This window comes from Denticeps clupeoides, chromosome 20 (genome assembly GCF_900700375.1).
Source record: "Denticeps clupeoides chromosome 20, fDenClu1.1, whole genome shotgun sequence".
Classification (NCBI taxonomy): Eukaryota; Metazoa; Chordata; class Actinopteri; order Clupeiformes; family Denticipitidae; genus Denticeps; species Denticeps clupeoides.
In genome coordinates, this window is record NC_041726.1 from 15,623,477 (window position 1) to 15,637,249 (window position 13,773).

At 40.1% G+C, this 13,773-nt stretch overlaps 1 protein-coding gene across 1 annotated transcript in view; it reads right to left on the reverse strand.

Annotated features, from left to right (window-relative positions):
* The window catches only part of fam135b (family with sequence similarity 135 member B), a 42,987-nt gene that overhangs the window by 27,516 nt on the left and 1,698 nt on the right, over window positions 1-13,773 (reverse strand). The window contains exons 2-4 of the mRNA XM_028964615.1: window positions 9,258-9,349; window positions 5,784-5,863; window positions 1,858-1,997 (exon numbers count right to left, since the gene is read on the reverse strand). Of these exons, the coding sequence (XP_028820448.1) occupies window positions 1,858-1,997; window positions 5,784-5,863; window positions 9,258-9,334 (297 nt within the window). The 5' untranslated portion in view covers window positions 9,335-9,349. The remainder of the gene's footprint in view (window positions 1-1,857; window positions 1,998-5,783; window positions 5,864-9,257; window positions 9,350-13,773) is intronic.

Below are 13,773 nucleotides of genomic sequence, written 5' to 3' on the forward strand. Positions count from 1 at the left end.
ATCTCTAAAATTAGTAGAGCCTGACACAATGACACACTCCCAGACGGCAGAGACATCCAACAATGATTGAATCCAGAAATAGCGCAGGTGAAGTGCAGACATCCACACGTACACACAGAAAGAAGAATACTGTCTGTGGATGTGAATGTGAGCAGGTCTCGGCCTAATGCCACGATCCGAAGAGTCTCCAATGTAGTAATTACAGCTGCAGGATCTAGGCTTAGTACTGGCATTTTTCATGCAACGATAATCAGAAAATATTTTTGATAGTTATCAATGTATGTCAGCATTTATGATAAATATAAATGCTGAAATAAATGACCACGATTTTGCTAGTTCAGTAAATTTATTGGTATTTAGTGTCATGTATGAAAACACCACTAGAAGGAGCTGCATGATTATGCACATGCAAAAATGTTAGTTTGATGAATAATTTATTTCAGTCATCTGCAATTACAAAAAAAATGTCCATTGTCATCTAAAAGCAATTATTCAGGATTGGAAAAAATAAAAAATAGTCACAAATGATGCAGTCAGATCCACATTACCAGTTATATCACTTCTTTAATCAGTGCAATTGTTTTCAGCAATACTAAGATTCTAATAAAGATTTGCATTAGTGAGCACACATTTGAACTTATTGTGGACATATATTCCATTCATGAACTGCCATTTCTTGCTACCAAAGTCATTTACTACATTAATAATATCTGGAGAGAATTTTTGATCAAGATTGATATAGTCCTACGTTTTAATGGTAAACTAAATATTGATGGTAAAATAAAACACATCTGTTACACATCTGTTTCGCTCTATACTGAATATCTAAACAGCATAGTCATATCCAACTGCTACAGTTATAGTTACAGTTACAGTCATATAGGTAAAAATCCTTTTCCCTTTTAGCCATAAATATTTTCCTTAAATCTTTAAGGAGGATTTTTAGGAATGAATTATACACGCAACCCGAGAACTGTAATGAGACTCAGATTAAGCAAATGGACTCATGAACTCTATCTTCCTGGAATGCAAAAGAATTGCAGTCATCCATCAGTGACAATGAAACAGGCGGGTGAGGAATGAGCGCCCTGGCCATGCAGCATATCTGTCCAATGCTTTGTGCCATGTTTGTCACAAGCGATAAATCTAGACCCGGCTGCACAGTGTCAAAAGCACACCCTGGACATTTTAGGGGTCAAGCACAAGACAATAAATCAATACAGCTAAACAAATTGGTATGTCGTAATTCCACACACACACACGCACACACACACACACGCAGACATGCACACACACAAACATAACACAATTTAACACATCAGACAATTTTATAACACATATCTATATCGTCAGTATTCTATATATCAAACAGAATTCCCTCAGCATGAATAAAGTATCTATGTACAAATTCTTACCAAAAACCCTTGCAGTAATAAACGTTTTAACTCTAACAATTCATGTCTGAGTTATACTTATTTTATCTTAAGATGCGCATTTGCTGTAGTTTATTTGTCTTAAACTGGCCAATATGGTTCACAAGTTGAGGTGAAAGACTTCAAGCCAACCAGGAGCCTTTTTAAAGGTGTTTACACATATTTTTTTCATCTTAAAAACCCTGATAGATTTTTTTTCAGATTTTGTCTACATACATCGCAAGACATTTATTGATTTTACTTCCAGACCAGGTCTACTCATGCTCTTTTCATACCACTTAAAAACAGACAGACACACCAAAGCGATTGTGTGCATGAGCGGAAATAAATGGGATTAGAATGAAAATGTGAGAAATAACTGCATATCAATTCCCGTCCCCATCCCTGTATATTCATTAGTCAAAGCCTGCAATTGCACACTCACCCTCTCTCCATCCAGCAGCAGGTGGACTCTAAAGTTCATGACATCATTGAGGCAGATCTCCTCGTTTCTGTAGAGGATTTGGAATATTCTGCTATACACACTGCCGTCGTGCACACCCGCTGAACTGAAGCTGCATCCACCTGCACACACACAGCAAAATGAAACACAATGAAAAGAAAAATCACTTGCGCAACAGATACTCTGCGCATACACACTGCAGCATGCTGCTCTGGATCAAAATTCAAACCCTGACACCTTCACCTTTAACTCAGCAGAGGTTTTGGTGAAAGCTTGGCTAAAGCAGAAGCAAGAAAAGAAAGGATACGTAACGTATAGAGCTCCCCATTCCAGTTAATCATTACACAAGGATGGAAACATCATTACTGACATCAGCGTAAACATAAAATCCATGTACGCCTGTTGCCATGCCGGCAAGGTTGATTAATATATTGATCTGAATGACATATTTGCATCAGATAGGAAGTGTTTTAGCTGAGGTTGATTGCACAACCTGTCTGAACGAAGGCTTTTATGATGGTCTGGATTTGACCATCATAAAATTGGTGTGACTAAAGCCAAATCTGAAGGCCTTAAGGGAGATGTTTTTTTTTATTATTATTTCTAGCCTAGTGTATTGCACATGATCAAAGGTGCATTTCATGAAAGTCTGCATGTTCAAAATATGTCACCATAAGTATTCACCTTTCCGTCTGGGAGTGTGTCAAACGTCAATTAACAAAAGAGGACCCAAGTGCTGATCTGTGCTAAATTGCCCTCTTATGTTCTCCTAGAAGAATACAAGGAAGCAGCAAAAAAGACAAATGTCCAATTTGAACTGGATACAGCTTAGATAGGAACAAAAAAGTTATTACTTCTGCTTCCGCAGGTGCAAATAAGCCCTCGAAGGCAGAATAAAACTCTAATGTCCATCTTTATTGGGTAACATAACAGGCAAAAACTCCTCAGACCACTCAGTTTGACGGGTGAGCAGTTAGATATTTTGATTCTGCACAATTTTCCTTCACCTAAACTTACTCATTTTACATTTTGCTGAGTGGCACATCCTCAATGTGCCAATATATTATAATTTTTTTCACATTTAATTGTATTTTGACTGCAGCATTTTTTTTTTAGTAAAAGAGGTTTATAGTGTCTGAATCTGCAGGAGAGGCACAGTGAAAAGCCTTTGAAGAAAGTATCCTGCTGAGTTCCGTGTGTCCCTTTCTAGTCCTGAGCCACAGTGAGTACTCCTGCTTTTAGAAACACGTACTGTACTCACTCAGGCGTTATTGGGATTCTGCTGCACAGACACTGTGCAGCAGTGCTCATATTAGCAAGAAGAAAACAATCAATCAAATAACTCTTTGCTTTTTAGTTTAGACACTAATGCAATTATTTTGTTCTTGTGTTTATCACATCATGGTGAAAAAAAAAATGCTGATTTAAATCTTAATCTTCCACTTTCAGCATTTTTAATGGACAACAGATAAACATTGCATCAAAATAACATGATCCTCGGTTGGTTCTGTCAATAATAGTCAATAAATTAATAATAGAAATATCTGCTTTATAACAAGCTTTATAGAAAGTGGACTGTTTTTTTTTATTCAGAGAGATAAAATATGACAATTAACCTTTTCTTTGTGACCTATGATTAAAAAACTGTCTAAACAGAAATTCTTATCTTGAGACCATAGGACATCATCACATTTACTCAACTATAGTCCATGGTTCTTTTGAAGTTTAAATCCGTAAAATGAACAAGATCAGTGAGAACATGAGAACCTGCTACACACAACACGTAATTACCTGAACATAAAGATACATTTGTGCACTCACGCTTACATTTTATTATTTCACAATCACCAAGGAATAAATGCAAACAGGATGTTTGCCAGCCACGTTGGCAATCTTGTTCTCCGCCCTCACTTCCTACAATTCCACAATAACATGGCAGGCCGCTTTTAAAAAATAAAGCGAAAAAAGGCAGCCATGAAAAGCACCCGGGGAACATCAATTGTTAACCCGCAGTACAGCACATTCTAGCGTCCTGGCGTTCCACTACATACATCAGGTGGCTTCTTGTTTATGAGTGAGTATACTGGTGAAAAAGAGAACGAGGAAGGGGGGTGGGATTGGCAGATCAGTTTCATCAGCTGGAATGGACCAGACGACTATCTATCTATCTTTCTCCTTCCCTCTCTCCCTCTCTATAAATGCATTCGCAAGTCTGTGTCTTGTGTTCACAGGAGACACGATGCAGTCTAGTCTGCATTCTGGTATTTACCTCACGGTGCCAGTGTTCCAACAAGGACATGAGGTTGCGATGCCAGATGAAGAAGAAGCGGTTATGGGAAGTGAGTGAGTGGGAGAGCGAGTTATGGATGGTGAATGTGTGAGTGATGTTCCAAAAATAATCACCAGCACATATCAATCAACATATATGCAAGGATCAGATATAACATTATGGCCTAACATCTCAACATCTAACAAAATCCCACTTGTTATCACATCCACTGAAAAATATGCTTTTCCCTTGTTGTTATGGGATAAAAATATATAGAACATACTATTTCATTGTGTCATCAATCATCAATCACTGATCCATGCTTCACATTCACACAACATGTCATTTCCTAAAACCATAAGACTTCAAAGTGCTGGAACTCTACTTATATGTTACATCTGTAAACCTCAGATGGACACACGTGCTTAAAAGAATCCCATTTAAAAATCTACAAAAATACTACTTGTGGAAAATGTGGGGGGGTCATGTGCTACTCAAGCAGTTAGCAGATAAGGTCTGCGACACAGACAACATTCAACTGCCGTGCTGAATGCAGTAAAAAAAAAAAAAGCAGACAGCACAGAACGATTACTGTCTTTACCTCACTCGTAAGCCCTTTAAAGAATGCCTGCGGTCCCCTCCAGAGCAGGGCAGAGGACGACCCAACGGAGGATCGCTCCGGTCAGGGGCAAATTACTGGGACAAGCATTGTGTCGGCGAAGGTGATGTCCTCACACTGCTAAATTTGAAAGTCTAGTGGTACAGCAGTCTGTATTGTCAGAAGGATTCCCGTGATCTGCCAGACTGTCCACAAATGCACTGATGTTTAATACCTCCTTTCACATCAAATACCTAGTATACTCTAGTAAGGGTAAACTATTGCTATTCCACAAAATTTTTTCTTTTAGAAAATATGTATGCAAGCCACTAGTCACCACAACTGACAACTTTATGTATCTGAACCGTTCAGGTTGAGAAAATAAATTTGCATAATATTTGATGGATTATATTATTTGATGGAAAATCTTACACATTGCACCTTTAATGCAGCCTGGAAGTGCTTTCTTCCATGACACTGAAGTTCGATTTGCACCTATCTACTGTATGCTGACATTTATCAATAATCACTAGGAAATGTTTCTAATTATGGATGCATGAGATATGCATCAATACCATCAGTCACCCTGAAGAAGCCAAAGGTTCAACGTGCTGCTGTAAGACAAAATGGTACTAGGGCAGCTTTATCTTCCCTTGGTAGAACTACTCTTGGCCATTATGATCAAATGTACATAAAGTACAGGCCAAAAGTTTGGACACACCTTCTTATTCAATGTGTTTTCTTTATTTTCATGACCATTTACGTTGGTAGATTCTCACTGAAGGCATCAAAACTATGAATGAACACATGTGGAGTTATGTACCTAACAAAAAGTGGAGACCTGACCTCCACAGTCACGGGACCTGAACCCAATCCAGATGGTTTGGGGTGAGCTGGACTGCAGAGCAAAGGGCGGCTATTTTGAAGAAACTAAAATATATATTTTTTTTTTTCCAGAGAGACTTACATAATGCTCCTGAGGGTTAGTAGGTGGCTCCAACTGCAATAAAAAGTGGTTCTGGTGTTGACCACAGTCCTCACCTGTGTTTCCAGGTGTCACAGCTAATGACCGATGTGGCACCCGTGGGGATACCTTCAGCGTGGCCCTCACCTGGTAGAATCTGTGCATAGAAAACAAAAAGTAGTGTCATAAGCCAATTTCAGGCATGCATGTATTGCATTATATGTGGAATACCTATTGTTGTCTTCATCAACAAAATTGATGACAAAATATTTTCGAAATCGAAACTTTTTCAGATGACAAAGACAAGACGAGACGCAATGCTGGTCATGTGATGATAACTATGAAATGAAATATATCATGTTATATTATTGATGAATAAAAACAGGACTAAATATTCCTTTTGTTTAATCATGTTATGCAGTATTATTTTTATGCAGTATTTCACACAGATGGCGTCACTCCCGCAATGCACAATCTTGGAGAAGGGTCTGGCTGTAGCCGCTGTAAGGTGTGGAGGTCCACAGTAGCCTGAAACATGTGACTTCCACAACTAACCCTAACCTGACCCCTAAATCTCACCACTAACCTAACTCTAATCATGAATAAAGTCCGCCCTATTTACGGTGGAGCTCCACACCTCACAGCAGCTGCAGCCAGATGCTCTTGCAATCGCGGCATTAATTTGATTTCAGGATACTTGGGATCGGTGAGCGGATGCCGATAACAGAATGTGTGGTCAGAGAACATGGAACAAATCAGAGGATCTTGCATGTCTGGAATGGATGTAGTGATTTCTTGAGTCTATAATGTGACAATAATATAATAATAAGATAACCTTGTTTTAATTATGAAGAGGGTTTGACTGAAATAAAATGTTGTTTGAGTGAAGCAGCATCACACAGTTTACAAAGGTCACATTGGCTTGACTGGATTGAGCGTGGTTGCGCTCAGCAGTGTAAAAAGCATCGCAGTTCTCCCGGGGCAGGCAAAGATACACCCCACTGCAGCCCTACAGCCCAACACCAACAATAAACTATGGCCTGTGTCCAGTGCTCCTTCTAGTGGGCCAGTACGGAGCAAAACAGATGGCCCCCTGATGGTTAAGATCTGGTCTATCAGAGAACTGAAGTGTTTGAGTGATTTTAAACTTGGACAAAGACTGCAATCAATGTGAGCAAATGGAGAGATATGAGTCACAGTGAATGACCGTGAAATGAGCAGTGGTGCGGCAGTGGTTGCCTGCCGGGTAAGGAGACGGACCCGTAAACAGAAGGTTGTTCAAATCCGAGCCACCAAGGTGCCACTGAGGTGCCACTGAGCAAACCGAGGGTGACGGGTTAAATGCAGAGAACATATTTGTTGTGTTCTGTGCTGTGTTTCACAATGACAGTGACAGCGAACTGATTCGGGGTCCATTGCAGAAAACTGACAGGCCAAAGACATCCTTATCAACAACTGTGGCTACTGAGACAACAATGGTCAAGAGATGTCTGCCCATGGATTCTCTTTGTATCGGCATCAATGTGTACAATCTACTTCTGAGATCTTTGTGTTTTATAACAGGCTTTTATATAAGTGAAGTGATTGTCACATGTGATACACAGCAGCACAGCACACGATGCACACAGTGAAATTTGTCCTCTGCATTTAACCCATCACCCTGAGTGAGCAGTGGGCAGCCACGACAGGCGCCCGGGGAGCAGTGTGTGGGGACGGTGCTTTGCTCAGTGGCACCTCAGTGGTACCTTGGCGGATCGGGATTCGAACCGGCAACCTTCTGATTACGGGGCTGCTTCCTTAACCGCTAGGCCACCACTGCCTCGGCAGTTCTCTTGGCATCTGCATGAAGTCACAATGATTGCAAAATAATAATAATAATAAAGGAGTAATAATAATAATAATAATAATATAAATGATAACACTCAGCTGAAGGGATTATATGATGGAGTATAGTGGGCAGGGATGAAAACTCAAATCTCCACAAATCTGATATTTCAGCTGACAAGTCAGAACCTGGCCAGATGCCCATGCTATAATCTCCCTGGAAACGTCAGACTGCAGCCTTGGCATCACAGATGACCTTCTATTCCTGAACATTTTGAAACATTATTACATTTATTTCAGTTGGCAGAAACAGCTAACACATTTTGTTTCGTGATTTTTTTATGCATACGTCCCTTGAGGTTAAGAATAAAGTTTATGCTCAGTATGCTCTGTATTACAATTGTAACTGGACAACATCATGTAGGATGCTTGTAAGTTGATAAGATGGATATTTCAAACAGGACACACAAGACCAACATGTGCAAAATGTGTAGGAATGTACAAAAAGAGATGAGATGTTCAAGGATCAGGTGTATAAGGCTGGAAGTGTATTGTTGTTGAGTGTTTAACAGTGTTCTGGTGATGGCGGTGCATTGAGAGCTCGGACTGCTTGTGGGAAGAAGCTCTTGCAGTGTCGTGCAGATACAGTTCTGATGCTGTGGAACCGTCTGTCAGGGAGAACAGGGAGTTTGAGGGGTGGTGAGAGATCTTCATTATGTTCTGAGCTCGACGGATGAGGTGTTTCTCTTAAAGCTGGGAGATGGTGGAAGTGGAACCCTGATGATGTGCTCTGCTGTCTTCACTATGCACTGCAGGGCCTTCTGCTCAGTGGCAGTGCAGTTCCCATACCAGACAGTGATGTAGCAGCAGAGAACACTCTCAATAGTCCCTCGGTAGAACGATGTGAGGATGGGAGGAGGGAGGTTGGCCTTCTTCAGCTTCCTGAGGAAGTGTAGACGTTGCTGGGCTTTCTTGGTGGTGGAGGTGGTGTTGAGGCTCCAGGAGAGCTCGTCTGTCATGTGCACACCCAGGAATTTCAAGCTGCTGCTGATCTCAACAGCAGATCCTTTGATGTGCAGTGGGGTGGGGACAGTAAGTTTCTTCCTGAAGTTGACAACCATCTCTTTGGTCTTGGTGACATTGAGAGTCATGTTGTTGCTCCAGCACCAATCCACCAGATGTTTTATCTCCTCTCTGTAGGCAGATTCATTGTTGTTGGTGATGAGCCCCACTACTGTTGTGTCATCTGCGAACTTGATGTGGTTCGAACAGTCGTATGTCAGCAGAGTGAACAGCAGCGGGCTGAGCAGCATCTCTGTGGGGAACCTGTGCTCAGGCTGAGGACCTTGGAGGTGTTATTTCCTGTAGACACAGACTGAGGCCTGTCTGTTAGGAAGTCCAAGATTTAGCTGCAGAGTGGAGAGCTTATTCCCAGCAGGTGCTATTATTTTATTGTATTTCATCCTCATTAAGAGCATAAAAAAATCCTGGTCACATTTCTGAAACCTCACATGCATGGAAAAAGGACAAAATGTGTAATACAGACAGACAGACAGACAGACAGACAGACAGACAGACAGAGAGAGAGAGAGAGAGAGAGAGAGAGAGAGAGAGAGAGATAGATAGATAGATAGATAGATAGATAGATAGATAGATAGATAGATAGATAGATAGATAGATAGATAGATAGATAGATAGATAGATAGATAGATAGATAGATAACTCACCCTCGCTGAAAAAGATCCACATTGTGAAATTTGTGGAGTTCCACAGAAAACTCCACTGTTCCCTGAACTTCAGACATGATCTATTCCATCACCTGTGCAAATATTACAGAAAAAAGAAATATCTTTACTACTCACATTATGCAGCAAACCTGTCTGGCTCCTTTCTAACCCCAGTGTAATGCACTAATGCACTGGGCAATACAGGCCTCTGGCTAGGCAGAGGACAGCGTCTACAGGAAGAAACCAAGCTCAGAGGACGAAGCCTCTAATTAGACAAACACTGAGTCATCTGAAGAAACATTTGCCCTGATGGCCTACTGCTCCCGTCTTCTCTCCAGGGCGCAACATGCAACAGCACAACAGCAAGGGTGCTTCATTGGGCTACAGACACCATATTGTGCAAAAGACACACACGGAGCACTTAAAACACACAGCATAATGCAGCACCGGACATCATAGCAAAAAAGCTGATGAATACAGTTCCTAATATATATACAGCACATAAGAGTTGACTTGGATGGCACTAGTATTTAAAAAGTGCAAATAGAATTCTTAAAATTAATACACAAAATTAAGCAACTTCTGTATGTGTAAAATATAACCTGTTCTTTATATTAATCCATACATCACTGACTGATCACATTTGAATTAAATGGCCATCAAAAATATTAATTTGCTGAAAACAGTCAAACTGAGATGGAAAAAAAGGTTATGTGGACAGCAAATCTGCTCAAACCTTTGCTTGTTTGGTGAGATCAGGTTGAGCTGATAATTTAATCTCCAGATCATCATGTTGAAGAATGTTGAAAGAATAAGGCTGGTAGTAGCCTAGTGGGTAACATCCTCGCCTATGAACCAGAAGACCCAGGTTCAAATCTCGCTTACTACCATTGTGACCCTGAGCAAGACACTTAAGCCTAAGTTGCTCCAGGGGGGGACTGTCCCTGTACCTACTGACTGTAAGTTGCTCTGGATAAGGGCATCTGATAAAGGCTATAAATGTAAATAAGTCAAAGAGTCCTACTGAAAATCTGTGGTGGGTGATCAAAGTGAGTATCCATGCTCGGATACCATGCAATTTGGACCAGCTAGAACAATTTGCAATGGAAGAATGGGTCAAAACACCACAGGAGATCTGTGCCAACCTAGGAAAGAACTACTCTAAGAGATTGGTGTTAGATGTGGCTCCAGAAGGGTTCAATATTGACTATTAATGGTCATCATTTTGGATCTCGTTTTTGCCTTATTTCAACTTGGTGTATGAATTAAACAATTGGACATTGTTATTTACAGTATCTGTTTTTAATGGTCATTTTCAAGGAGAAAATAAAAGTGTGTATATAACTCTAATTTCATAGGGAGGGAGGCTAATAATTTTAGCCTCAACTGTAGTCAGCCTTCTTTATGATCTTTATGGTTAAATATACAGTGGGTACATAAAAGTATTCACACCCCCTTATATATTTCACTCTTTGCAGCCATTTGCATACAAGGTTATTTTTTCTCATTAATGTATACAGAATCCCATATTGACATAATGTTCAAACTATTCACCTTCAGAGACACAGATCTTCTAACGCAAGTTAATTCATGCGCTGTACACTATGGCAACATCTTCATATGCATTCTCTTCTTCACATTATTCAGGCGGTTGAAGCGAAGTGATTGTCACATGTGATACACAGCAGCACAGCACACAGTGCACACAGTGAAATTTGTCCTCTGCATTTAACCCATCACCCTGAGTGAGCAGTGGGCAGCCATGACAGTGTGTGGGGTCGGTGCTTTGCTCAGTGACACCTCAGTGGCACCTTGGCAGATTGGGATTCGAACCTGCAACCTTCTGATTATGGGGCCGCTTCCTTAATCGCTAGGCCACCACTGCCCCTTAAGTAGGTACACATTCCACTTGTGAATGAGACTTTAGCAGTGTGTTCAGAGAGTGGACCGTTAAGAGTGTAAAGAATTCTGTTTTCATTCACTCTTCATTTCTATTTTGGAATAATAATTATAAAGTTAGTAAAGGGTATGATTTTTTTTTATTTATTTTTGGTCTTGTTCTGGTCATCTCAACATAACCAGATTGTTTTTTTTAGAGATCTAAAAATTATTAAATATTACACACCACTATTTCAGTCCATTGAACCATGCTGAAAAGTTAATGCAAACTGTATTTTGAACATAACTATCATAACAGCATGTTTTTTCTGATCTCAAGAAAACAGAAATTGTCAATTCAAGATCTAAATAACATATCTTGTGATCTTATAAAAACTCTTGAGATCTCAAGATAATAACAATATGAACAATTCTGTATGAAACAGAAGAAGATCTGAAGAATATGATAATGGTAATGGACACGGTGGTTGATGGTGTGCTGCTGCATGCAAGCTTGTCACAGGTCTTGTAAAATTATCATTTCATGAACGGTATGCAAAGTTATTATTGCATTTCTCAGCTCTTCAGTCTCTGGAAGTATTCAGTCACTTTTCCCCTGTTTTCTGTGTAGTTTTCCCTTGTGTGCAAAACAGCCAAAGCTTGCTGGTCAACCGGTAGGGCCTGTCAATGCCCATTAAGACATACAGCTTGTGGTTTTTGTCCAAATTACAAAACATTAAAAGTTGGGTTTTTAGGAAATGCTTCTAAACCTCTCAGTACGGTGATATTGAAATAATGGGGTCATCCACTACTGCACAAATTAAGAGAACTGTGTCTGTAGACACAAAATAATGTAGAACCTACATTGCCTACTGAGCACAAGGCAACTTCATTTTCTGTGCTGAGAACACTCCCTACCCAATAGCATCTTAGAAAAAGACCTCCGAGCCACATCTGCTTAACTTGATTTGTATGCAATTACAGATTTTTTTTTTTTTTAGTTAAAAAAAACAGACAAATGTAAGCTGATGCAGCTCTGGTATCCTGAGAGGCAACACGGGCCCTGACATGTCATTTCATTAATGCTAGCACACTGATGGCTTTTTAAATCAGTTATTCACAAACTGTAAGTCCTGAGGAGCGGCAGAAAATGAAATAGTCACGGATGGAGGGAAAACTAAGCTGGCCTGGGGCTATCCAGGCAGCATAATTGGTGCTAATGTAGCAAGTTTCACAGGACAGGTCGTAGAATTTTGGTGCAGTGCACCAGCTAATCGGTTCTGATAAAAAAATAAAAAAAAAAATAAAAACATTGACAGCAGCCAATGGGCTGAGGGCTGGTTTATCGACATCTGCAATCTGCATGGCTGCCTGCCCTACCCTTCGATAAGGGTTAATATTCCCCATTAAATGTCTATTGATTTGTTCTCTGGACTGTAACTATCACAAACTATCTATAACTATGCAAGCTATCACACTATTACCACAAATACATTCCAGGTTCCAGAATATTCATCCATTTTTATTAACACGGATTATGCAAATACTTATCCAATCACTAGTCATCACCAAATTGGACTACTCTAACAAATTAGACTACACCAACTCATGATGTGTGATTGTGTTAATATTGAGCCACTGTACATTTTAACCATATTTGTTTGGCTTAACCCTTTAACTGCATATGAAATAAACAGTTCAGACTGCCTATTGTTCAATAACAGGCTTTGCATTGTTAGAAAAGATCTTTTCCTCCCAAGTGACTTCACAGATCTGGTTTGCAGTTCAAATTGCCATTACTGAAAGCCCACGCAATGAGGAGACACAAGCTGCTTAAAGCCATTGACCCTGGTGAACTCCTGGGGTTTGGAAACACTGAAACCTTTGAAGAAGAGCAGATTATGAGGATCACACGAGGCCATGTCTCATCAAAGTGATCAAGCATACAGAAATGGAGAAAAAAGGCGAACAAAAGGTTGTTATTCTATTTCTTCTTCTGTCTTAACGTGGCCATACACAGCCATCCATCTGTTTAGACAGCGTGTGGGGACGGTGCTTTGCTCAGTGGTACCTTAGTGGCACCTTGGCGGTTCGGGATTCAGGCAACCTTACGATTACGGATCTGTTTCCTTACCCGCTGGGCCACCACTGCCCCAAGCACCAACCACAAAGTCTGCAGTAAAAGTAGTCATTAAATCAGACCTAAGCCCCAATAAAAACATAAACCACGTCTACGTTTGCAAGAAGTAGTTTCTTTGGAGGGATTTTAGAGTGTTTCCTCAAACCATCATAACTACAACTACATAAAAATAATCATGATTAACAAGCAGTAAAGACCAGTCTTAAACGGCTTTAAAGCGCACTTTATCATCAGCTGGAAATTATGTCACATTCTACATATAGAACATAAAACTTAAAGTGCTTCATATATTCATTCATACTTATAACTGTTACAGATCAATTTATTGGAAAACACAGCCCACAGCCCCTCTTCTCATCAGATATGATGGCGATGTCATAAAGACCTACATATCTACATATTGATTTTCCTTTAGTATACTGTCTCATGAAGAGGTACTATTTTGCCCCAAATGTGGAATGCTTTTGTCACACACATATTTCTACAGCATTGTATTAT